Source organism: Pangasianodon hypophthalmus, chromosome 6 (assembly GCF_027358585.1).
Source record: "Pangasianodon hypophthalmus isolate fPanHyp1 chromosome 6, fPanHyp1.pri, whole genome shotgun sequence".
In the NCBI taxonomy this organism is placed as follows: Eukaryota; Metazoa; Chordata; class Actinopteri; order Siluriformes; family Pangasiidae; genus Pangasianodon; species Pangasianodon hypophthalmus.
In genome coordinates this window covers 11,649,108-11,675,228 of record NC_069715.1, presented here as the reverse complement: position 1 = coordinate 11,675,228, position 26,121 = coordinate 11,649,108, and the positions used below count along the sequence as shown (strand labels likewise).

The 26,121-nt window shown below is 37.9% G+C and overlaps 3 protein-coding genes across 8 annotated transcripts in view; all 3 read left to right on the top strand.

Moving 5' to 3' along the window:
• The window catches only part of bmal2 (basic helix-loop-helix ARNT like 2), a 28,396-nt gene extending 16,627 nt beyond the window's left edge, over window positions 1–11,769 (top strand). The window contains exons 10-17 of one of the 2 annotated variants that reach the window (XM_026927539.3): window positions 2,087–2,327; window positions 3,715–3,821; window positions 4,111–4,261; window positions 4,387–4,454; window positions 6,047–6,161; window positions 6,262–6,352; window positions 6,463–6,562; window positions 7,198–11,769. In XM_026927539.3, the coding sequence (XP_026783340.1) occupies window positions 2,087–2,327; window positions 3,715–3,821; window positions 4,111–4,261; window positions 4,387–4,454; window positions 6,047–6,161; window positions 6,262–6,352; window positions 6,463–6,562; window positions 7,198–7,349 (1,025 nt within the window). In that variant the 3' untranslated portion in view covers window positions 7,350–11,769. Of the gene's footprint in view, window positions 1–2,086; window positions 2,328–3,714; window positions 3,822–4,110; window positions 4,262–4,386; window positions 4,455–5,407; window positions 5,509–6,046; window positions 6,162–6,261; window positions 6,353–6,462; window positions 6,563–7,197 lie in introns of those variants that run through there. The other variant, XR_004578339.2, reaches the window with a different exon arrangement.
• Window positions 11,770–11,904: 135 nt separating this feature from the next.
• On the top strand, window positions 11,905–16,118 carry si:ch211-245j22.3 (uncharacterized protein LOC563798 homolog). The gene is made up of 5 exons (XM_026927540.3): window positions 11,905–12,710; window positions 13,058–13,190; window positions 14,209–14,358; window positions 14,621–14,726; window positions 15,572–16,118. Exons 1-5 carry the CDS (start codon window positions 12,640–12,642, stop codon window positions 15,724–15,726), a joined length of 615 nt encoding a protein of 204 aa, XP_026783341.1. The 5' UTR covers window positions 11,905–12,639; the 3' UTR covers window positions 15,727–16,118.
• Window positions 16,119–17,365: 1,247 nt separating this feature from the next.
• ppfibp1b (PPFIA binding protein 1b) overlaps window positions 17,366–26,121 on the top strand; it is a 33,274-nt gene continuing 24,518 nt past the window's right edge. For 4 of the 5 annotated variants that reach the window (XM_053234922.1, XM_053234920.1, XM_053234921.1 and 1 more), the window contains exon 1: window positions 17,366–17,535. The gene's annotated coding sequence lies outside the window, so the exon portion shown is untranslated. The remainder of the gene's footprint in view (window positions 17,536–26,121) is intronic. The other variant, XM_053234923.1, reaches the window with a different exon arrangement.

Here is a 26,121-nt window from a genome sequence, read left to right as displayed (position 1 = left end):
CACTTGCTCTATTAGTTTAACTAGTAATGAGTTTAAGTTTTTAAAATACAAAGATTGTTATGCTGGCCTTCTGTGCATATTTAAATAATTGAAATGTATGCCAGTAGCACGCAGTAAGGATGAAGAAAGGCGAGGGCAGAGACGCTAAATATGCAGACAGGAAGAAAAATAATTCCACCTTGAAATACAAAAAGCCTCTGTCATCGCTGTCATTTCTTTTTTATGCTTAAAAATCTCCTTTACATTTAAAACTGTCCAAATAAAGTCAGAATGTCTGCTTGCGATAGTGCAGATGTGTAGAGTGTAAAATGTGAGAGAAGCCAGGATGGAGAGGCCACAAATGCAGAGAGAGGAAGCAATACAAAATACACCATGCACCAGTTGAGAGGATAACGAAACACTAAGAGGAAGCTTGCACGTAGTTTAAGTACCCATTTGCCCACCTTTTGACTGCAGAGTCAGAGATGGTAAGTTTGAGGTGAAAATATACTTATGGTGTTTTTCTTTTGGGGAAGAAGTATTTGATTGCTTGCTGTCAATCAATTCAAACCTCTGACATGTTTAATCTACAATACCAGTCAGCATTTAATGTTTCTAATGGAAAAAGAGGTGCATGCACATACACACACATACACACACACACACACACACACACACACAGAAGTGACTGTGTCTTTTTGCATTCAGCTGCAGAAGTGTTTCTACATCCTCAATGTTTGCACATCATGCATCTGTGATTGAGGTCTGAGGCCCACTAAAGGGTTAAACTCTAGAATTGCCCTTGGCCTTACAGTTACTGAATCAGCAATAGTGTTCAGAAGTTCCACGCAAAGCTCAGGTTTTGTGCGTTGTTGTGATGCTTTTGCAAGGTTTAATAAGCCAAAAAAAAACATGATTAAAGTATTTAAATTTGCCTTGTACCTGTTAAATTAGAGCTATTATACATATTAGTTTTGTGATTATTAACAGTACAGATAAGGGTGGAATGTGTTAAAAGTTCATGTGCAACCCCATATCAAAATATAATTCCCACTATAACATGGTGTCTGCTCACAACTTCACATTATTCGAAAAGGACGGCATCAAAGCATACTGCACCTGGAGTATTATTTTGGTGATGTTATCTATACAGGATTCACTGAATTCCAGTGAGAACTATTTCACTGTTGCTTATCACAGCATGCTGTCATACCAGTAAATAACTACACCCCTAGGCACAGAATTCACAGTGCATTTATGATAAAGTCATGGGGTAGTTTGACGTAGCTGTACCAGTTAGAGTTCATCTATAACTGGCTGAAGGAACTGTCTCAATATAAAGCCCAGTAAATTTAGTTAATTCAAATGCATACATTGGTTCCGCATGATTGAATTGAGTTATATTAACACAATCTGTTTTCATACATTCAACATGAATTGATCATGTATTTTCAATATATACAGGAAAAAAATCAATCTCCATTTTTCACCGGAACTAAGGATCAAACCCAGGTTGCTTGCGTTCTGCAACAACTGCATTACTGCTGAGCTACTCTACCATATGTTTTAATCACCTTAATGCAATACTATAGTTATAGTTATAGTTAATGTACTTATTTTACATTACAGTATGTAGTAAGTCTGACTGACCACATATTCTCCTTTTATAGCTAGCTAGTTAAGACTGAAATTAAAAATTCATATTTGTAATATTCCAGTAGATTACTAAATATAATTGTGGCAAAATAACTACACACAAATGTTAGTAATTGAACAAAAATGACAGTTGTATGTCTCATTTTGGGAATTCTCACAATAGGTAGCCTAGGCTGTGGATTTTGCCATGGAATTTTCCTATTAAACGTTCACCAGCCCTTGCATAAGCTACTGTCCCTGTAGATGTGCAGTGGAGACTCGAGGAGACATTAGATACTGATGCCAATTCCAGACAAGATCCCCTGCCCTGCCCCACCCCTTCGCTCTATTAACTCTGTCCATGGTTGAAGAGGATTTTAACATTTTTGTAATGATCTGGAAATTTAGCACCAGTTTCAGTTGTGGTGGCCCGGTCCCAAGTTTTTACCTGTGTCTCCCTGTGCTGTTTCAGAATCACAGCGTTATTGCACCGTGCACTGCACCGGTTATATGCGCACTTGGCCCACCAGTCAGCTCGGAGCAGAGGGTGAGGCCGAGGCCGATAAGGAGAGCTCACACTTCAGCTGCCTTGTAGCCGTGGGCCGTGTGCACCCTCATACCATCCCCCAGGCCAACGGAGAGGTCAAGGTCAAGCCCACAGAGTTCATCACTCGCTGCGCCATGGATGGCAAATTCACATATGTGGATCAACGGTATATTATTTTAAGGATACTGTGATTTTTCTTGTCCTAATACCTTAATTAAAGTTAGCTATCATGGTATGACAGCAAAAATTACCATAGGAGATGATGAGTCTTGCAAATTCTTGCGAGTCATGCGAGTCATTTCCTCCTGACTCTGAATCTACATTGCATATCTACATCCTTTTTGTTATATACAGTGGAAAGTCTACACACCCTAGTTACATTTGCAGGTTTTTGTGATATAAAAAATGAAGCCAAGATAAATCATGTTAGCTCCTTTTCCACCTTTAATGTGCTGTAATAACCAACAAAATTAAAGTGGGAAAAAAAAGCCATGCTGAAGCCATGGTCTGCAAAGAGCTTACGAAGCATGTACGGGATCTCATTGATCAGGAAAGGGGTACAAAATATTTTTCAAAACATTAGATGTACTGTGGAGCACTGTGAAGGCCATCATCAATAAGTGGAGAAAATGGGGCACCACAGTGAATAGACAACCAAAACAGACAAAAAAGACATGAAGAAAATGTATCAGGGAGCCTGCAAAGAGATCCTACAGCAACAATAAAAGAGCTGCAGGAATATCTGGCAAGTACATGTGACAACAATCTCTTGTGTTCCTCACATGTCTGGGCTATAGGGTAGGGTGACTAGATGGAAGCACTTTCTCATGAAAAAACTTCCAAGCCCACCAAAATCACCCCAAAACATTTGGCAAAATGTGTTATGGTCTGATGAGACCAAGGTTGAATGTTTTGGTCATAATTCTAAAAGTTATGCTTGGTGCCGTACACAACAGGTTATCATCCAAAGAACACCATACCCATGGTGAAGCATGGTGGTGGCAGTATCATGCTATGGGGCTGCTTCTCTTCATCTAGGACTTTGGTTGTAGTCTCTAGTCTACATAGAGGGAGTCATCCCCTTGCAATTTGATAGATCTGGAGCATTTTTGCAAGGAAGAGTAGAATAATATTGTCAATTCAAGATGGTTGGAAGACTCTTACCCAAAAAAGAGTGCTGTATTACAAGCAAAAGGTGCTTTAAGTGTTAGTGAGTGGTGTGCACACTAATGCAACCAGGCTATTGTAACTTTTTTCTTTCTGTTTTTTCCTAATATGTTTCTATTTGTTTTTTACTTGAATTTCGTTGGTTGGAAAAACGATCTGACTTGATTTATCTTGGTTTCATTTTTTACATATCAGAAACCTTTCAAAAACTTTCGACAGCGGCGTGTAGACTTTTTATAGTCACTGTAAATGTATTGATGTTTGGATTGTTATTGTTATTTGGATTTTCTGTGGAATAGGTTTTTGACAAACTGCCAGATTTAAATTAGCCTGAGGGCCCAGCTTGTCTGAGTTAATGACACTTAGTTTACAATGTTTGTTTTCAGAGCCACCACCATACTTGGATATCTGCCACAGGAGCTGCTAGGCACATCCTGCTATGAATACTTTCATCAAGACGATTTGCCTCATTTAGCAGACAGACACCGAAAAGGTGATATCAGTGCAGTGTGAGGAGATTTGGGTGTTGTTAAAGTATTCTGTTAATTCTATAAGAAACACCATGTCAAATAATGAGTGAACGCTAAACCAGTCTCTAATTAGATTAACGTTCTTTACATAAGATAATTACATAAGATAAATACAAATTCCAGTTTACAATTTCTTCTGAACCTGATGTCACATAGCTGAATTCCCAGATCTTAGAACTGTGGGTACTTGGTCTCTGTCAGTGTTTCAGCAGTATTACTCATATAATGTGTTTTTTCCCCTCCTTTCTTTAGTGTTGAGAAGTAAAGAGAAGATCGAGACAAACTGCTACAAGTTCAAAACGAAATATGGCTCTTTTGTCACCTTGCAAAGTCAGTGGTTTAGTTTTATAAATCCCTGGACCAAAGAAGTAGAATATATAGTGTCAACAAACACAGTCATATCGTGAGTACAACTGTCTCCTCCTTATTTGTGAAGAACATTTTAAACATTTACAATCAAAAGCCTCCATACAGGTGAAGGTGCATGATGAAAAACGTGTGTTGATACCCTTGTGTTGCCTGATACAGTGATAAGAGCAATCCCAGTGGATCAGGGGACAAGTCAGAACAGCCGATAGATTCCAAAACTTCGGAAGGTGAGGGTCTTCATTGCTTTTTGAGCTTTTGCAAAGTCGGATATTGTTTAGTACAATTCTGTAAATACAAAGGCCTGTTTTAATTGCTTATCATGGAGAATATAAACCTTAGTAGTCATGATTACTGCAGGTTGTGTTGATGTAACGTTCAGTTCTAGATTATATACAATTCATACAATTATACAACATTTAGATCTGCCCAAGGGTGTAAACCTCACACTTCCACATGATACGGTTCGATTCATAAGGCAACAATTTGATATTTGATGATATTACTGAATCTTGCTACTATATGATTTGATTTGATTTGATTTAGTAACTTCTGACTGATATGTGGCCAACTTTGTTTAGAATCTGGGGTAAGCCTACGATTAATTCAAATGCTGATGATGTAGAGAAGGATGTCTTGCTAGATTTTTTTGGATCAGTTTAAAAATCTAAATTAGTTTTTTACAAACTAGATGCCTGTACTTTTTTTTTTGATAATAATCAATTTATAATCAGTTGTAATAAATAATAATCTATTTCTGATTGTTGCCTTGAGTCGTTGCCTTTCAGATCATCTGATCGTTACACTCCTTGCTCTGACCATACGATCTGATTGGTTGAAACACACTCTAGGTGTGTGATGTCTGACAACAGCATGTTTTATCACCAAATCTGTACAATGAGCACGTTACTCCAAGCTATTTCAATTAATTAACAGTATTTTAACAAATACAAAAATAAACATGCATTAGAAAAGATAGCACAAGACATACATTATATTATACATACGTTGCTATGGTTCTTCTTCTCTTTCTTCTTGTTATTAAAACAGTAGCCTGAACTGTAACCATGAGCACTGAATTATGTTATGACCTTCAATTAATGTTTTCTAGCGAATGTCTAGATCCAGGGTCTAGACCCTTCTGTGGTATTATTTTTATACATTTAATCATTCTTGCCGCTAGATGGCGGACATACACAATACAAGTTCATCTGTGTGTTGGAGAAATTTCCCTCTGAAGGCCGAGTGCAAAGATTGGACTGTAAAATACTTTTTCCACAGAAGGTTGGCACAACATCTATATGTTTAATTTGTAAATAAAGTGATGCAGTGTTCAAAGAGTATGATCTCAATTGGCCTTTTTTTTCCCTAACCAACCATGATAGCTGTTACGCTGAGGAGTCGGCTTTTTAAAAAAAAAAAAAAAAAAACTACAGACTAGCTGCTACTTTACAGACTTGGCAAACATATTTTATTCACCAAATAACAATACTGTTGCATAGCAACATGACACTTTTGGGGGAGCTATTTTTTGTGGCAAGAAATGGGGAATATTAAACATAGATATTTGAAATGATGTTTGTCGTTTCTTTCCTTTACTTCCCTTGTTTAATTTGTAAACCGTTGTAAAAACAATAGAAAAATTGAGGCCGTGTGTGATCACAAATGACACCAGATCGTGGGCGTGATTTGGGCGCAGTAGGTCATCATAAGACCCTCCCTTCTTTGTTCTATTGTTTAAGTGAGTAATAAAAGATCAAATTCTATCGTGTTTTTGGTCCTCTTGGAGTAAATTCCTTTTCTATTGTATTTTCCTTATCAGAGGATGCGAAGAAATCCCTCCCCATCATCCCTGGCATCTCGAATGCTTCAGGCACCATGATCTATGCTGGAAGCATTGGAACACAAATAGCTAATGAGCTACTGGATTTTAATAGGTAAGACTTCTCCTACTGGAAGTTAACGAATGTCTCTTGGAATGAAAGTTATTCATTGTAAGTGCTAAAATATTGGGTGTCCACTTGGCAATCTTCACAGGATGAACTCTTCCCCATCCAGTGGCAATGCCAGCCCCTTCAGTCTGCTGCAGGACAAGTCTCCACTGGTTCTCGCTCAAGCCAGCAGCAATGTGAGTTACAGTTTGTGTGTATGAAGATGTATGTGTGTGTATGTGCAAAATAGGGTTCTGCTGACGGCTTTTTTATTTTGTTTGTTTTGTATTTTTTGTATGTTGTCTAGGTGCCAAACGGGGAAGTGACAGAAACGCATGTGCCCAGCAAGTCGAGCTCGGAGGATGACTCACGTAGTGGACCCTTTACTGGAAATGAAAATGTCATGGGTACCTGCTACACCACTTTATCACTTCAGAGCAGAATTGTCTGAATGAAATCTTGATACGTTGGTGTCTAGCACAGATCGGCAAATATAGCTACTACACCACACTGACCGAATCTGATGATTTATTAAAAAATTGAATCAGGCGTGTTACAGAACGTAATATCCCTGCCTCACACCCTGTGTTCCCGGGATAGGCTCCGGATCCACAAGAATAAAATGATTACTGAAAGTTAGTGGAGAAAAAAAAAAAGCAAAAAGCTGGTCTGTTTTCCACTAGGAGGCAATAGACCAATAAATACTGACAGAAAGTACTAATGATGTAATTTTTTATTTGCAAGCTAAGAAAATTGCCTCTTAGTTATTAATTACCTGCAATGGGTTGAAGACTTCACAACTTTAAAATTTTTTTTAATTTGTAAATAATTTTGCAAACCATATTGATTTCTCCCCAGTTCAGTATTATGGACTATTTTGTGTTTATTCATAACATTTAATCATGCCAATTTCACTTAAAAGTTGCAACACTACAAAATGTGGAAATGTTAAGGGGGTGAATACTTACGCAACCCACTGTATAATCACTCTCCAATGAGATCATAACAGAAGTATCATTGTCTTCCTCTTTCTCTGCTGCAGAGGGACCGTCTCAATTGGATCTGGACGGAGTTCCAGGGTTAGGAAGTCTAAGCAGCGACGAGGCCGCCATGGCAGTCATAATGAGCCTGCTGGAAACTGACGCCAACCTGGGAGAGGGTGTGAACTTTGATGAGATGCGCTGGTCTCTCTAACTTCACAAGTCCAATGTCTTTCCTTGAGTTTAAGATTTTTTTCTTTTTTAAAGACCTTTTTATTCCTTGTTGGATGTTCATTTTTTTAACTGGGCCCAAGATCATCCACATCATGTCTTCTACAATTTTTAATTGGCTAGGGTTTTTTTTATTGCAGCGTGAGTCCTCCCATGATGCCTCAGTGCAAGAGAAAGATATACAGAGAGCAGTAAAAGACACCTGCAATATCTCTTGGGGTATACCATTTTCTTTTGTTTCCTTTGTGTATCTTCCAGAAGAATGAACAGCAGAAGAGTCTGCATGTAAAGAAACTGCGTACCTTATGCACAGTGACCAGATTTTTATTGGTCTTCAGCTGTGAGGACAATAATCGGCTGTGTTTTCCTATGCTGAGAGAAGCATGAGAAGCTTAGCTTTTAATTAACTAAACTTGATGGTTTTTAGGAGAAAAAAAAAAACAGTGAATATTTTACAGGATTCTTACATCCTTAAAGGAAGGAAGCCTGATAGTTATTATTCTCTTTGCCAGAAGTGATCTTTTGAACCCAACATCATGGAGGTGAAGAGACAATCTTGTGCTCATTTGTCAAACAGAATGTTCTGAGAGATCTGAATCTTACAGAAGCCCTGAAATGCAAGTTGTAAAAAAATATTGACGTGCCATGTCATTATTTAGACATATCTCATTATTTTGACTTAATAACTCATTATTTTCAGTTCTTTTAACGTATTACCTCCTTATTTCGATGTTATGTTAGTTCTGCTCCACTAATTCGACAAGCGGCATTCCATCAGTGCTGATATTTAGTATAACACGACTGGTACATTTCATTTCTAAAATTCCCTGTGGCTGAATCACAGTTGCTCTGATATTCAGTACACCAACACTCTTGCTCGTGCGATATTTCTTAATTTTTTCAACAGAATAAATAATAATCCTTATTTCAAGATGTTGTTGTTATTTTGACTGAAAGTCACATAAGTGTTCTTCTTTGTGTTACTATTATTACTATTATTATTATTATTATTATTATTATTATTATTCTCTCATTATTAACTTTCAATTTCAAGGTGTTGTTTTTACATATCTCCTTATCTTGATGTCACACACACACACACACACACACACCCAACAAACTATTAATAAGATTCATTTATTGAATATTAACGTGTAATTCTTATAGCTTGTGTTGTTAGTAAGCCAGACACTGCTTGCTTTACTTGATTAGTGGAATTCAGTTGACATATGCACATCTAATAATTTGCTAATTTTTAGGTAAATGTGTTCAGGTATGGTAAAGCAAACTCAACTAGTCAAATCAATCAATAATAAGTTGAAATAATAAGATATTACATTGTTGTTTCAAGTTATTATATTGTTAAGTTGAAATAACAAAGTATTAAGTTAAAATAATGACATAGCATGCTAACGTTTATTTTTTCCACAGCTCGTAGTTCAGGGCTTCTGAGGAATTGGCATGTGGGGCTTGAACACTATTTTGGTCTCTAAATGATTGCTTGTTTGTGTTTCATTTGACCTTGATTGAACCTTGATCCATATCTGCACAGTTCTCGGTGATGCTTTGCTCACGTAAAAGCAAGCTGAGTGGATCTAAGCAGAGTGGAAGGGTGAGGCAGCCATATTACAACATGCTTTTTCAGGAAGTAGTCTCTGATAAGCTATATGTCACCATAAAGAATTGAAAAGATGAAGATATCCAAATGAATCCAGAACACTCAGGGAGCAACTGGCTGGGAAGTTAATTTTTTCACCCATCTTATACAATTTTTGCATATTGGTCCTTTGACATATGCTTCCGCTGGCACACCAGGTTGGTGTATAGGGTTTCTTTATGATTCATACATTTGCTAAATATTGCTTTTTGTTGCAAAAATCACTCACAGGTATCTTTTATTGCAGAGAAAACTCTTTGTAGGATGAAAGCGCATTAGAGCACATTATAAACCTCAAGAGGCACAGCTTCTTCTCCACCCTCTGAGCTTTCCAACATTGCTCCCTTTTGAACACTGAATTTCTAGACACTTCAATGTGAATCTTATGCAGATTAAGCTATACCATACACCAATCAGCTATAACATTAAAACCACCTGCCTAATATGGTGTAGGTCCCTCCTGTGCCCAAAACAGCTCTGACCCATTGAGGTATGGACTTCACAAGATCTCTGAAGGAGTGCTGCTGTATCTGGCACCAAGACGTTAGCAGCAGATCCATTAAGTCCTGTAATTTGCGAGGTGGGGCCTCCATGGATCGGACTTGTTTGTCCAGCACATTCCACAGATGCTTGATTGGATTGAGATCTGGTGAATTTGGAGGCCAAGTAAACACCTTGAACTCTTTGTCATGTTCTTCAAACCATTCTTGATCAATTTTTGCAGTGTGGCAGGGTGCACTGTTCTGCTGAAAGAGGCCACTGCCATTAGGGAATCTCATGGCCACTGTTGCCATGAGGGGGTGTACTTGGTCTGCAACAATGTACGTGTCAAATGCATGCCAGGACCCAAGGTTTCCCAGCAGAACATTGCCCAGAGCATCACACTGCCTCCACCGGCTTGCTTTCTTCCCTGCTCACGTGCCCGTTGTAGGTGCTTTCGGTGGTGTGCTACAATTTGTGCTACAGTAGCTCTTCTGTGGGATCAGACCAGATGGGCTAGCCTTCGCTCTCAACACACACATCAATGAGCCTTGACCACCCATGACCCTGTCGCTGGTTGACCGGTTGTCCTTTTTGATAGGTACTAACCACTCCACACCGCGAACACCCCACAAGACCTGCAGTTTTGGAGATGCTCTGACCCAGTCGTCTAGCCATCACAATTTGGCCCTTGTCAAAGTCTCTCAGATCCTTTGCTTGCTCATTTTTCCTGCTTCCAACACATCAACTTTGAGAACTGACTGTTTACTTGCTGCCTAATATATCCCACCCCTTGACAGGTGCCAATGTAACAAGATAATCAATGTTACTGACATCACCTGTCAGTGGTATTAATGTTATGGTTGATCAGTGTATTTGAGAAGATAATTATTTTAAATAGCCAATCTGGTTGTTTATTAGGCCTGTCGAGTATGGTTTGATAGAAAGAATTTAGAAAAATCTTCTTTTCAAGTATTAATGGTGACGTATTTAAAAAAAAAACAAAAAAAAAACAGCTGTTCAGATAAGATATTAAAAAAATTTAAGCATCTAATGGCCTTATTTAAAGGCATTTGTTTGATTCTGTGTACTTGCATACCAAAGTTGTTTAATCTGACAAGATAACGCAGGTTCTAAATACACTAAAGCCATTTCCTGTAACTGTTTTATCAGTATTTGTTTCAAACAGATTGTACAAAATATCCTCATTCATATTGAAAATTACATACACCACCTAGACTAGTACTTGAAGGTCCTGTTCCATTTCTACTGTAAGGTTACATGGCCAGTGTAGGTTCTCCTACTGCGTTGTCCCTTTCCCCATGCCGGACTTTTTAACACATGGACTGATGAATATCAAGGAACAACTTTCCTTTAAACCTGTGATATTTAGAGGAATTTGGAGGCTTGCTGTGGTTTGATCAGTTGGGGCCTTAAGCACAGGACAGCTGTTCTCCCGACCCACACGAACAAGCAGTGAGCTGTGACAGATGTGCCATACATGAACGGCAAAAAAAAAAAAATTTGTTTTGAGTTGCTGTTTTTTTTTCTTAGTATCTATGTACTGTATGCATTCACCCCCTAGCATAGGGTCACTGTCTTTCGGTGTGAATATGTGCTATATGCACTGGCACTAAGCAAAAAATGAGTACTGTACTTAGTTTAGAACCACAGCCATTACACCTTCAACTACATCAGTCTTAGTTTCAGTTGCACTGAAATAGCCTGCATAGAAATATGGTAGATATATGTTGTTGATCTAGTGATATTCATGCATGCTGGCCTTTTTGTGTAACTGGTCATTTTGCTTGAGGTTTCTTTTCTTTCTTTTTTTTTTTTTTGTACTGCATTTTTGTAGTATTGGATAAAGGTAATGTTTTGCCTTATGTCATGGACTCAAAAGTCTGTCATTCTGATATTTTTCCCTTGTTAATGTCTTGGAGAGTGGTGATTAATTCACTGAAGACTGTTTTACTGGGGACACTCATAGTTCCTCCAGTTCCTCCTTCCATGAACTGCTTGCGAGGGGAATGTGGTTGGACATGGGATGTGCATCACTCTGTACAAGCCTCTGAAAAAGAAAAGAAGAGGATTTCATCAAGACCACAATCAAAACATTGTCTTCATCTTCCTGTGTTTTATAAGACACTTGAGTGTTTGATGCCATGGCTGCTGCTGCGAACAGGCCTGGTTCATTACAGAGAAGCTGTCTCTATCTAGGCTATCCTGTACAAAATGACTCTTAAATAAATATTAGTTTAATTTACATTTGAATCATCTTTCACATGGAGTTATATTATACAATTGTTTTCTCTCACTTAACTGCAACCACATTTCAAATGCCCCTGCTTTATCCGGGTGGATCCAAAGCCTGTCCTGGCAACACAGCCTGAATGGGATGCCAGCCCATTGCATACACACATTGACGCACCTATTTAGACCTGGGGCAATGAATGCATAGTCAGTCCATATACCAGTGTGGTTTTGGACATTGGAAACCCAAGAACCCAGAGGAAATCTGCACTGTCTTGAGGAGAACATGTGGTTTTTCAGGTGAAAACATTTCTGGTAAATCTGTGCACAAAATTTAGTCCTACACAAGTTTTCTAACCTGGAGTAAGAAGTTGACCATTTTGTGTTTACAGCATTCATTCATCCTTAGTAACTGTCTGGTCAGGATCACAGTGGTTTAAATTAGGCTATTAGTTGCTCTATGTTTTGGGAAGTAGAACCAACTAAATTCATTAGAATATGTTGCAAATGTTTTTAGGAAACAAATTAGTGCAAAAAATAGATCTAGATCAGGAGAACAGCATAGTGATGTATCACCAGGATAAATGGTACATTTTAGTATTTACTCCTTAATATTTATTCATTAATGTTGATGTAGTTGTGGAAAGGTGTTAAGTGTCACTACCATAACACCCCCCACCCCAATCACAGTTTACATGCTCTTAAGGTAATTACATTTGAGGCCCCCCAACGTGCTTGTGCCCCCTGCTAAGAGATTAGGTTTGCCTAATTTCATGGCTGCAGGAGGGAATCTGTAAGAGTGATTAAGCTTGAGAGAGGTAAGCTGGGCTTTGGTATATAAACGTGTGTGCCTGAAGTAGCTGATAGTGGAACACAAGTGAGGATGGGACAGGCTGCGACTTTACCCTGCAGAAGCGGAGGCACCTACGTCACAGAACTTTATGAATGGTTTAGGTAAGGCTGAGGTTTTATTCACAAATTATTTTATGTTTGCATAAATGTATGCTTAAGCATACATAATGTTTTTATTGTACTTGACTGTTACTTTGTTTAATAATAGTTGTTAAAATTGTAGATTTATAAGAAAAAGTACAGGGTCAGGTTTTGAATCTACTCTCTTGCGTACAGTTGTCAGTTAATAGTTTGTAAGAAGTCTTAACTCAGCTCCATTAACCACGTAGAGAAACTACTGACTGAAATTTCAGGATGCTAAAACTGCGACATTTGGAATTAAGTTTGAAATGAGCAAAAAGTAAACTACGGCTATGAATAGGCAGCCCCATATTGCTTTTGTCTAACAGGAAGTTCTTAATCGAGTGTCCGAGTGGCCTGATCACTCTGCATGAGTTCAGACGTCACTTCTGTGATGGAACTGTGGGACTGGAGTCTGCAGAATACGCTGAGCAGATCTTCCGTACACTAGACAACAACGGGGTATGACAAATCACACATGCGCATATTGACTTGGATCTGAAGAAGTGTTTTATATAGAAAATATACCTAGAAGGATTTGCCTTAACTGTGTAGCTGGAAAGAACACATTTTTATCATTGCGACTGTGTTGAAATTCACTCAGTAATAAGAAGAACTGACAAAAATGACTGTCAGTGATTTTTTTCAGAAAGGAGTAAAGCACAGTGGCCCATGCTGTTATAGGAAAATAATCAAAAATGGGGTGATATGATGTGGCCTGAAGCAAAGGATAGTTACTGTTACCATATTGAAAAGTATTATTTTCCTGTAACATAGGCAAGTTAGTTCCTGTTTTCACTTACATTATAGCAGCTCTAAACAGTTTTTCCCCCCACCAGTATCTCTTTTTCTCTCTCTTGAGCCTAATAAAACAATTAAAAAAGATTTATTATTAGCTTTATGTGTAGCGTCCACCATACAAGTCCCTGTGAATGAGCTTGAACTGTAGAAATGGTAACATGAGATTTCTGCCCGTTCAGTTATAAGAACATTAGTGAGGTGAGGCACTGATATCGACCGAGGAGGCCTGGGGCGCAGTCAGTGATTCAATTCATCCCAAAGGTGTTCAGTGGGGTTGAGGTCCCCACTTGGCAAACCATGTCTTCATGGACATCGCTTTGTGCACAGGGGCATTGGCATGCTGGAGCAGGTTTGGGCCTCTTAGTTCCACTGATGGGAAAGTGTAATACTACAGCATACAAGGACATTCTAGACAATTCTTTGCTTCTAACTTTGTGGCAACTGTTTGGGGAAGACCCACATATAGGTGTGATGGTCAGGTGTCCATAAACTTTTGGCCATATGGTGTATTTTAAAAAATCGCATTAATGTAAACCTGTGCTTTTGGAGGAAACAGTGTGAAATGTAAGTTTCAAAATTGATAGCTTCTGCCAAAACCACTATCTACATTGTTAACAACTCTGTAAACAACGCAAGTTTTTCCACTGTACACAAAGATACAAGTTAATGTGTCTAACAGGATGGTTTCGTTGACTTCCGAGAATATGTGATGGCCATTAGCATGCTATTAGAAGGCTCATCAGTGGAGAAGCTTCGCTGGTCATTTAAACTTTATGACAAGGACAAGGATGGAGCCATAACACGAGCAGAGATGCTTGACATCATGCAGGTGGGTTCCTTATATGGTATTGTGCGTTTACAATACAGAGAGTGACTTTACTAAATTAAAAATAGGATTGATCTATGTTTGCTTTGATTATAGTGCATACGTAAGTGATGAATAATTAAATCAGACCTGGTTCTGAAATAGCATGAAGATTTCTGCATGATTTCACGATGTGACAGGGATTTGTGTAAAGGAGGTCAGCATTACTGCTCTACTCTGTTAGAGGGCGATAGAGACTTTGTGAGCGTGTCTTGATTGTTGGCAGGCTGTGTATAAGATGAGTGTTGCAGCCTCTCTAACCAAACCTAATCCACTGACTGCTGAGGAATGCACCAACAGGATATTCATACAACTAGACAAAGACAACAATGGTAAGGTGGTATGGAGTACATTGCTTCCTTAAAGGAAAAATCCATCCCGAACGTATTGCATGTTAATCTTTATAATTAACATGTGATCCTCAGTAGCATCCAAGATTTATTTTGTAATGAAAGTTCATTTTAACATTCTTTCATTGACATGTTGGTCCATTTTCACTTTGGTTCATGTTTTTTTTTTTTTTTTACCCCACAATGTCATTCTCCAGGGTGATTTAGCCCTTGCTTCATCTTTACCTAAGGAGAGCGATGCAGCAGCGCTTTAGTGTTTTAGTGTGTCCAGCTCTCTCACATAATCTCTGTAATCTATACACTCTGTCTCAAAAAGATAATGTTCCAAAGATTCAATCTGAATCTCTGCCATAACTCAGTCATCTCCACTACTTCTGTGTTGGATTTCTCATTAATATGACATAGACTGTCTCTGGTAAATGGTGAGTGAGAAAAGAAGCTCTTGTTCTTTTATTTTTAGGAGCCAACAGCAAAAACTGATTGTTATCCCTTATATTTGAGATTAAACAACATTGAAACTGCTAGTCTCTCATGGGAATAACAAAAACACAGCATCAACCAAAAAAATTTGCACCAGAATCACTAAGCACATCAGGAATATTTAAATATCAATGTATTCAATGTGTTTCAGGATGGAGTTTTCCGTTAAGGAATAGTACTGTATTCTAGACCTATTTCCCTGGACTTCATTTTAACTCATTTGGGTACATGACTGACATTAGGGTATTTTTTGCAAAAGAAATCCATATCATACTCTTATTCTTAATGTCTGTTGTCTCATTTAATGTTAGCGTATGACATAACAGGAACAGTTTTCCTTTTTACAGCCATCATCAGTCTGGAGGAGTTCATTGAGGGGGCACTGGATGATGAGTGGATAAGAGAGATGTTGGCGTGTGACCCCAACACTGTAAAGGTAGAGCGACCTCGTAAGGGTTCCTCTGGATCTAAAGCATTGGGTTCATCTGAGCCTACAGAATGAAGGATGTCCAATCTGCTGGAGCAGTAAAACAGTATTTCTGGCACTCCCCCTACGCCACACATCTAAAGGGTTACTGCTCTAACACACCCAGACCCTTGAGATTTAACTTTTTTAGATTAATAAACACTAAAATTTGAAGGCATGATGATGAAAGACCATGTTTTGGAAACACTACACCAAAGGCAGCTTTCTGCTGGGTGTGTAATGTTCAATAAATAAAATAAAATTATTGCGTTGATAAATGTGTCTGACCCTCTCACAGTTCTCATGAGACTGTATTGTTTGCTACGTACTGTGACGCTAAAGCATTTTAGGATGACTATTATGTCATATTTGATATAAGAGGCTGTAGAGACATCAAGACATTTCAGCTTTAAATATGAGCATTGTGAATAAACATCAAGAATTCCTCTCTGTGTTTTTCTTGTTACATGCATGTCAGTGCAAACATATAAAAACAATGTGATCATTCATGCAGCCTTTTAAAATCACTACATGACATCTCTATCTCTCCCAAGTTACAGACTAACACAAAAAGCTGTCTAATACTGCTTAAACTTTACAAAATGTCTGACTACTTTTCCCAGGAGTGATGGGCTGATCATTCATTTTGAGTGACTCATTTAAGTGAATCAGGAGAGTCAGTTTGCAATCATGCACAAATCCTTTTTTTCCTATAATAATATTTTCTGCATCAAAGTAAACATATTGTTTAGGTTATGAATCTAAACATTTGACTACTATTATGTGATCTAACATGGGTTTCCTAGGTGATAAACACAACACATTAGTTACTCCTTATCTGGTTTCTCTAACAGCTGGTGCAAAGTTTCATTTATCTCATTCTTCCCTATTATTGACAAGTCATGTCTTCTTTAAATGTCCCCATTCATCCATCTTGCATCTGAAGCCTAAACATCTAGTTTAGTATCTCACTCCTTCACTTTGAGTAAGTGCTTTATCCTTTTGAGGGTTGTGTGGTTCCCGAGCCTATTCCGGGAGCAATAGCTGCGAGGCGGGAATACACCCTGGATGGTACACCAGCTCATCACAGAGCACACACACATTCATACCTGGGGCAGTTTAGGGTTAGGCATGTTTTTGGGAGATGGGAGGAAGCCCAAAAACCTGGAGGAAACCCAGGTGGACATGGGAAGAGTATGAGGAACTCCATACATGCAGTAACCCGAGCTCAGAAATGAACCAGGAACCCTGGAGCTGTGAGGCAGGAAATAAATCACAATCTGGAAAACATGATCACAGGACAAAGATCACAAGATCACAGGACAAATCATGGTGAACTTGAGGTTAGAGTAAAGGGTAAAGAAAAAAGTAATGTTAGGCCTCTAGACTTCTGTATTAATGTGAGTATTATTTCAATGAGCCTCTTCTTTATTGTCTTTTTCACTATGGTGTCAGACATAGGTTTTGCAGAGATAAACTGAATTGTAAATGTAGGCAGTAAAACTATAAATATGATGCTGTCCCTTAGACCAGCTGTATGAAGCCATGAGCTATGATCACTTGAGTAGTGCTGAATCGAATCTCGCGTCCTGCTTCAGTTCAAAAGAATCGATTCACTGAAGTGAATCACTTTTCCTCGCTCTGGGGCGGGATGAGTCCTTGGCGTGACGTCACCGCCTTCCCGATTCATTGTCGCCATGGCGCAGGCGCAGGCGGAGGGGCAGCGCGGAGTTGAGGGAGAGCAAAGCTTGTGAAATTCAATTTTTACAACAAGGACGACGGAGAAAGTTCCAGTCTAACAGGATAATTTCGTTTTAGGTGGTTTCAAGTCCAGTCCGGCTTCTGGTAAGTGACTGGGAGTCTTCCCTGAGGGCTGTGGACACATTCCTACTTTGTGAACTTGTTGATTCCAGGCTCCATGTAAACTGCGACTGATCGGATGTGGCACAGGCTGTTTGCCTAAGTTTGGCTTGGATGATAAAATGACTTATTCCTTTAAAAATATACTGAGTTAGATGAGGATTAGGAATGATAAACACACTCTGCTTGGCTCTGAGTAATATCCGTAGCCCGAGGGAACTGATTACAACAGCATGTTTCTGCTTTGTGAATACTTCACCCACAAATCATGTGTTATTCTCATGACCATCATGTAGCTCAGTTCTCCCTCTGCAGCAGTGCCATGATGTTCATGAAGGTGTAGTAATGTAGGCACTGGGCTTGTGCTGGCTGAGCTGGGCTGTGATTCACGCCTTCCACGTAATCAGAGGAACAAGAGCAGCTTTCTGCTGCTTTGCCATCATTTACAGAGGAAAAAGTGTGTAAAGAGAGGAAAACAGCTGTGCACAGGGGTGAACACCACTACTGCTGGACTCTGGGCAACTTTAACATTTATCCCATGCATTTATTACAGATAAAACACAATATATTAGATGTTCTGTGCATTAAAACTAACATAAATATATATATAAGACTTCATATTTCAGTACAGATTTATTTCATGAACATAATCCAACTATTCAGATTATAATATTAGATTCATTATTTTAATGTACACAGTTTTTTTTTTTTTTTTTTTTTTTGGCAATAAGTTAAAAAAATGTACCTGAACTTTCCACAAACAGAACACGTTGGACCCAAGCCATTATTTCTAGATTATTTTTTTAGTTACTGAGGTTTGGATGAATTGAATTCAGTTCAAACAGGTTAACGGCTATAGGAACCCAATAATCCAATAATAAATATAATATCTTTGATTGATAATGGTGATCTCCATCACTGTAACAAAATATATTAATGGAAAAAAATAAAAATAAATCACGGACGTGACTTTGAGAGCCACTGTTTTGGACACTTTTGGAAATGACAACAATCCTGCGAATTCGAGTCTAAACACTAGTGCTAAAATTGTTCACTTTGTAATTATACAGCCACCTCTGTCACAAAAACATCTGTATATGTATTCACTTTGTATTTCATAAGAGTGTGTGTACATATATATGGATGGATGGAGTATATATCAAAAATATAGTACATCAGATATATCAGATATCATTAGTTGATGCAGTTCTGCTTTCTCTCTGTGATGGTGGTCTTGCTCCATGGTCGCGTTTTTGCTAGTGAGATTTATTTTTAATTTTACTCTCTGCTATAGATAGAGAAGCAGTCCATCTTCCTGCAGTTGCAGTTGTGAGAGGCTGCAATAAGTCATATTCGTCTGTCACTCTGGCTGGAAATAGGATAGGATAATTATTTATTGCTTTTTAAATAACAGCACTCTATTAAGTAATAGTAAATGCTATTGCAACATCACAGACAATCTTAAGAGGCATAGTCTGCATAGTTATGAGTACAGTTATTCCAAAATTGTGCCACTTTTGTGCACTTAAGCAGTATGAACCTTTAAATCCTTTAAATATAGTATAGTGGTGGAAACAACGTTGCCTAAATACTGTTGTTTCCTACTTTTGATAGATCAAACAGTTATGCATGGAGTAAAACAACCTTGCTTTAGTCTGGTCTGCGGTTGATATCTGGCTTACTTAGAGAGTCCCGTCACAGGAAACCAGTGCCCGTGCTAGAAACCGGAAATCACAACAGCTTATGTTTCACTCCATAAAGTGTGGCGCCAGTTCCAAACCAAAATAACACCATGAGTTATAATTAAAAACTACACACGTGAGTGCAGATCACATGACACATTTCCGAGCATGTTGATAAAGATTCCTCCATGCTCGTTTTCTGAAATGTAGTGGCACAGACAGATTTTATTTTACTAATGCAGCTGTTCTGATATGTGATCTTTACCGTGGTATGAAACAGCTTGTATTTGGGGCTGTTTTGAGATTTGATGCATTTCTCTTGTCTCAGTGCCACATTTCTACTCTGACATGCATGACTTCAAACAACCTTGCAACGACATATGGAATTTGCCTGCCATAAAATACTTATTTTTGTGTAGAGATGGTTGGTGCTTTTCTATTTTCTTTTTACGGTCACTGAGTCGGATGGGTTCAGAGGAGATCTGTAGTTAGTACTGCGTACACATAATAATACAGCATAGTGTAGCCTAGAGACACTTGGCTTGATGGAGCTCTGAAACCATTAGGACAGATTTATTTATTTATTTTTTAAGGCACATTTTGGAGAAGGAGAGGAAAATGCAAGGAACATTTGCATTCCCATCAAAGACAGCATCCTGTTATTATCATGCTGCACACTGAAGTCATGATACGACTTGCAATATATTAAAAGAAACCTGCGATGTGTCATGGTTAAAGGGAAACTCCACCCCTGAAAAACATTCAATATGTTTATGTTGAAATATTTGAGAGGTGCTTAATGATTCTGGTGCTAATTTGTTGGTTGGGACTGTATTTTTATTATTCTTGTGAGAAGTTATTGGTTGTGTGCTTCTCAAACATAAGGGATAATGGTCAGGTTTTGCTGTTAGCTTTTAAAAAACAAAGGAGCAATAGCTTCTTTTCATGCTCACCATTTCCCAGTGACGTTCAATGATACATTAATTGTAAAAAAAAATAAATAAAAAATGCAATGTAGAACGTAGTTGCAGAGTGGAATGCAGCAATAAGATGCAGTTATGCTGAGTTACTGGAGGAATCCACATGAAAATTTACTTTGGAACGTGGTCAGTTTTGGCAGATTGTACAGATGAGGAGGTGAGAAGAAAGCTGGACTGAAATGCTGCTGCATCACTCTTTAGGTATGAAAGAGATGAAAGAAGGGCTGATTCCTACTGGCACCACTACAGCAGGTAGTCGACTGGCATTGTGGGTAAACAATTAACCAAAGTGAAAACAGATTAACATGTTGGTAATAGTTTTAACAACAACAAAAAAAAATTCTACACAGAATTTCATGACAAAATAAATTTTGGATGTCAATGAAGAATACCTGATACGTATAAAGATTAATATGCAAGTTGTTCAGGGTGAATTTTTTAAATATCACATTAATTTGACTAATTTTTGATCACCCCAATGCCAACAGATTGCTCACAGAACACACAAAAACACTGTGGTTTGTAGAGTGCTCATTTGCGTACAGACTGGTATTGTATAAACACAGATGATGTATTGTGTAGCCGTAGTGGTGTGTGACTTTTTCTCTGGTGTTTGTATTGGAAGCAAGTATGGAGAAAAACGTCATCGTTTCTTAAAGACATTATAAATTGATTCTCTCTGGTGCTCCCAAAACACAAAAATGTGAACAAAAGTACATATATGAATGCTTTCTGATTAGAAGGCAGCTCTTTTTCTTGACACTGCATCTATATTTTAGTGAAATCCATAGTTTTCTGCTGTTTGGCTCGCTTTTTGATGTGAAATTCAAATGACCACATGGAGCTGGAATGCACAATACGCTGTGATTCAAGAATCTGAGAGAGTACTATGCAGTGCCATGTGAAAGTGATGGCCAACACAAAGAACTTGTTATTATCATTGTGTTATCGCCGTCCATGCCTTGGACTCATTGTGTTCCTGCCACAAGAGGAAATTCCAGCGACGCAAGAATCTGCAATGCAAAGTGCTTGTACCAGCTTAAAAGCGTGTATGTGAAGCAGTAAACCCGTAAAGAGTTCCTCTGAGCAGTGAAGACTGAGAACAGTGAACATTTTTGGACAGACTTGAACCTAGCTTGCTTGGCACAAAGGAATGCATGCAATGTTTGCATGTTAAAATGCGTAGCTAAGTTGTGTATTATACTTGTACGGTTGTTGAAAGATGCCACAGTTGTGAAGTTGGAGAAACATTCTTGTTTCTTCATATACTAAAGAGTTCGACTGAAGTATTTTCATTTGTTATTCAATTTTTCATTTTTTGTATGTTAATGCATTTGTATTTTTTCTGCACTGTGCAGCCAAAGGATGCAATGCTCATTTTTCTCCTTCACATCCTCACTCCTTGACCTCGTAGACTGCAGTTCAGTAGCTATTATAGTTTTACAGTGAGAACCTAGTAATCTCTAACAACAGGTTGGACCTGGCCTTGAAGTTTTCACGGCCACTGAACACTGCGTTTTCTAGAGCAGCTAAGACAACACAAACACCATCTTTTAGCTTGATTGCCTTTTTTTCCTGTGAGCATACGGTAAGACTTGACTTCCAGTTTGGTAGAATTAAATCGAAATGATAAGAGTTTTGAGTGTAACACTGTCTAAAGCAGTGCATTACTGCAATCTAATTCATTTCATCTGTTATGAAATGGCGGAAGGGATTAATTAAATTCTTGTCACCACACTGCAGTTACTTACACCAAGCGATGTTGAATTCTCGATTCTGATTGGTCAGAGAGTGCTGATGAATTTTCTATAACAGAAGCTCTGACAGTAGTTCTAGCTGGAAGGCAGTTCACAGATTTATATTAATGCATTCCTTCTAATACCTTATTGTTTCTATAGTAATAGCTTCTTCACAGGGATTTGTATGGTGAACACTCCATGTAATGGAAGATTAATAATAAATTGATTAAAATAATTTGTTATTTAGCAAACAAAAATGTATAGGTGTTGATATGGTAAACCTTTCTCTAAGATTTTTGGAAGGAGTCTCCAGTGTCAGCGCTTTGTAAAGGTCAGCAAGTTTTTCATGAGGGAATGACTTTCTGTAGCTGCTGTAATGTAAGTGATAACTTGTTTCACGGATGTTCCCCCACATTAAATGTAACCTACAAATGGATAAACAGTGCAATTTGTCATTCTTTAAAGGTACAATAGTTGATTTTTAAAAATTTTTTATTCCTTACTTGGAACTTTTGTAGAACCTGATGAAAAACAAAGGATTAAGCCGTTGCCTTAGTGAAAGGTTATTAAGTTTCTGATAAAACTAGTTTAGAAAACTGACTTCCGGTCTGGAATGCTTGTTTGTGTTTTGTTGTGCCTCCTGTCAGTCCAGATCCTGGAGGCGGACCTTTGTGAACATGGTGGTGATGGGGAGTGACCTCAAGGAGAAAAAAAAAAAAAAAATATATATATATATATATATATATATATATATATATATATATATATATATTTTTTTTTTTTTTTTACCTAACCGTTAGAGACCTAATCTTGGAAAAAGAAAAAGAAAAAAAACTTAGTAATCTTACATAATGCATCTTTAATAAATAAAAATGCAATCTTTGCCAAACTGCTGTGGTATAAGAGGAATAAAACATTTCTTATAGGGAAAATAATCAGCTTTGGCCTGGTAACATTAACTCCACTTTGTGTCATGATTTATTCCTTACATAATTATTGCTTGCATTTATTATATGCTTCTAAGCAAATTACTGTGAATATGTTTACAATCTAGCTTAAATTTTGCCTCCATGACTACATTAAATCTTTGGGATAAAGAACATTATGTCTTTTCATGTCTTTCCTTGAGTTTATTGCAGAAAAAAAGTGAATACATAACTCAGTTAAAAGATTCCATTGGGTTGTATGCTGGACAAAAGGCCTAAAAATCTCCATATCCAGGGAGAGAGTGTATGAACCTCACCTCAACACCTCACCAAACGTGATTTATGATTACGTTTTTATTCAAGACTTTATTTCAAGGTAAATACTAATACTAAGAGTTTCTTGATTTTCAAACTGCAGTAGCCAGATGAATGGGACTGTAACGTCTGTGTATTTTTTCTTCAGTGAGAAAGTACAGTAAAGGGACTTTGGGTCATCGTTGTTGTGTTTTCTAGTTGGTACAGATGAGTTTTAGAATAAAGTAATGAGTGGTGTTATAACTTTTTTTTCCAGAAAGTAATAAGCAAAGTAACATGAGTATGTTTTCAGAGAATCTGTTTGTCATGGATTGCTTCTGCTATTCTTCCCATTACTACAGGACAGATTTTATTTTAACATTTGCATGCAAAACGTTTGCTTGGTAATAACATTTAGCTATGTACATACCTTTTTGCCTGAGTGATGCAGTTTGTAATGTTCTAAATATATATTCTGCACCATTGACTCCGTTCCAAAAATGTTGAAAGGCTTTATATCTTGAGGCTTGTACCATTTTATTTGTGGTCCAGACAGACGTCTGGACGTCCCCTTTTTGTTTGGCAAAACTAATTTAGAACTTGCTGTGGGGTTTTTCATTTATCTTATATGAAGATGTTTTCAAGTTTGATATAAACAATGATTTCTGCTGAACCCACTAGGCCAGATAAGCTACCAGGCCTGACAGAATTTTGTCTCCGCTTTAAATTTTTTCTCCTTTTTTTTTTTTTTTTTCTTTTTCAAGAACGGCTGTAAAATACTAGTTTACTCAAAACAGCGTTTCCTGTATAATTTTGAGATTGCCAGAGGTGCATAAAGACTGCACTCTGAGCCGTTTCAGTGCTCTTTCCTACAGAATTACCTCAGTCTCAAAAAGCACTGATCTGTCTGGGCATTTTGAGCCGCTGGAATGAGCGTTTAAACAAAACTAGTAGGCTAAAGTGGGGGGTTGGGTTACACGTTCTCTAACGTGGATTTATTTACGTTTGATGTGGCACATGTTTGTGGGTGGTTTCTATGAAACATCAAGAGTGAAAACCACTGGCTGAATGCTGGGTGTCACCAGTGTGTTGGAGTGTGTTGGACCAGCTGTTCAAATAAAACCTACCATTCTTCTGAGTGGCTGAATAGTTCCTCCTAACCTGCAAAATCACACGATATCCTTTGAGGATAACTCTTTGTAACAGTTGAAGCAATAGGATGTAACTTGTTTCCCGGAATGCTTACTACATCCTGAACAGTATGTCAGCATGTGGTTTGGGGTGTTGCTCAAGTATTCACAACTCATTATGGTCATTCGTCATTGTTATCATCAGCGACTTTGTTACGTTACGTATAGGGAAAATCACAGAGCAAGTAGTAGCAAGCTGGCCGGTGAACATCAGCTAGCAGGCTAAACACACACACACACACACACACACCTGAGGTCTGTTTTTCAAAGCCTAAAATGCTCTTCAATTTTATACTGACTCCAGGCCAACTGTTAGGGGCATGACGGTTGGTGGTTAGCATCCAAGACCCAGTTTCTGCCTCTACTTCCTTCCTGTTGGCTATAAAATGAAACGGAATGCTTGGAAGTTTTGGGAAAAGCAGTATCTCAACCCTGCATTTTAACCCATAATCATACATTATGCTTTTTTTTTCTTTTTTCTGTCTAAAGCAGTACTCAGTTGAACTCAGAAAGCAGTGAAAGGTGGTAGAGTGGACAGTGCCCTCCAGAATTTTTGGCACCCTTCATTTAAAAAAGAGGATTGTATAAAATAAACATTACGCACAATAATTTATATTTTTCCACTAAAACATTCTAACACACAAAAAAAAATCTCATTAGAATGACGTTTTTAAATCGTATTTTCTATCAAATATGTAATAAACTTATTCACAACCCTAAGTTGTATTGTAAATGAATACAAACACGTTCTCATACTTGAAATATGAGATTTTTTTCCATTTGCTCTCAGTGCCCAGGAACTCCAACTGTTACTCTTTTAAACACATCCTGTTTCCCTGGGGTATAAATATGTGGTTGCACACATGTAAAATTGCTTTGTTATCCATTACCGTGGGAAAAACAAAGAACTTTAAACACAAAAGAGACAGATGGTTGCTGACCTGCACAAATCAGTTCATGGATAAAAGAACCTGAGCAGTTAATAATACCATTAAGCACAATTTAGGACCACAAGAAGAAGTTGAAACCTGTCTAAAGCAGTTGGAAATTTACCAGAAATTTAACCCATGAGCAACAGTTTTAAAATGAACTGTTAAATGCCATTCTGACATCAACAAACAATAAAGAAACACTGAGAGAATCTCAGAACAAAATGCAGCACCTGAACTTTATCAAGCATCATTAAACCTACAGTTTGCATAATGTCGTGTTGTCAGATGAGACCAAAAATGAGTCCAACTTTTTGCTCAGCCCTTCAGCATTTTGGCAACAAAAGGGAACTGAATACAAGTATATGCATCTGATACCCAGCTGTAAACTATGGTAATGGATTATTGATGATTTGGGGCTGTTTTGTGGCTAATGGTTTCAGGATTCTTGTGAATTCTTCTACCAGGATATTTGGGGCCAAAACCTGGTTGCCTCTGGCTGGAAGTTTCAACAAGATGCTGAGCCAAACATACTACATGAAAATCAGTATTTCTGCATTGACCAGATTTGAACACTACTGAGAACCTGTGGTCTGAATAAAAGAGGGAAGCTTAAAATATAGCTTAAAGTGTTCTGCATGGAGGAGTGGACCAAGATTGCTCTATAAGTATCTTCAGCCTTGTTAGACAGGAAGGGACTCAGTACTGTTATTCTCTCCAGGACAGACTTCACAAATATATAAATTGTCAGGATACAATTCTGATAATTTCAACTTCAGAGTTTTGTAGAAGAAGTTACACTACTCAAAACAACCTGTCATTAAAAAGAAA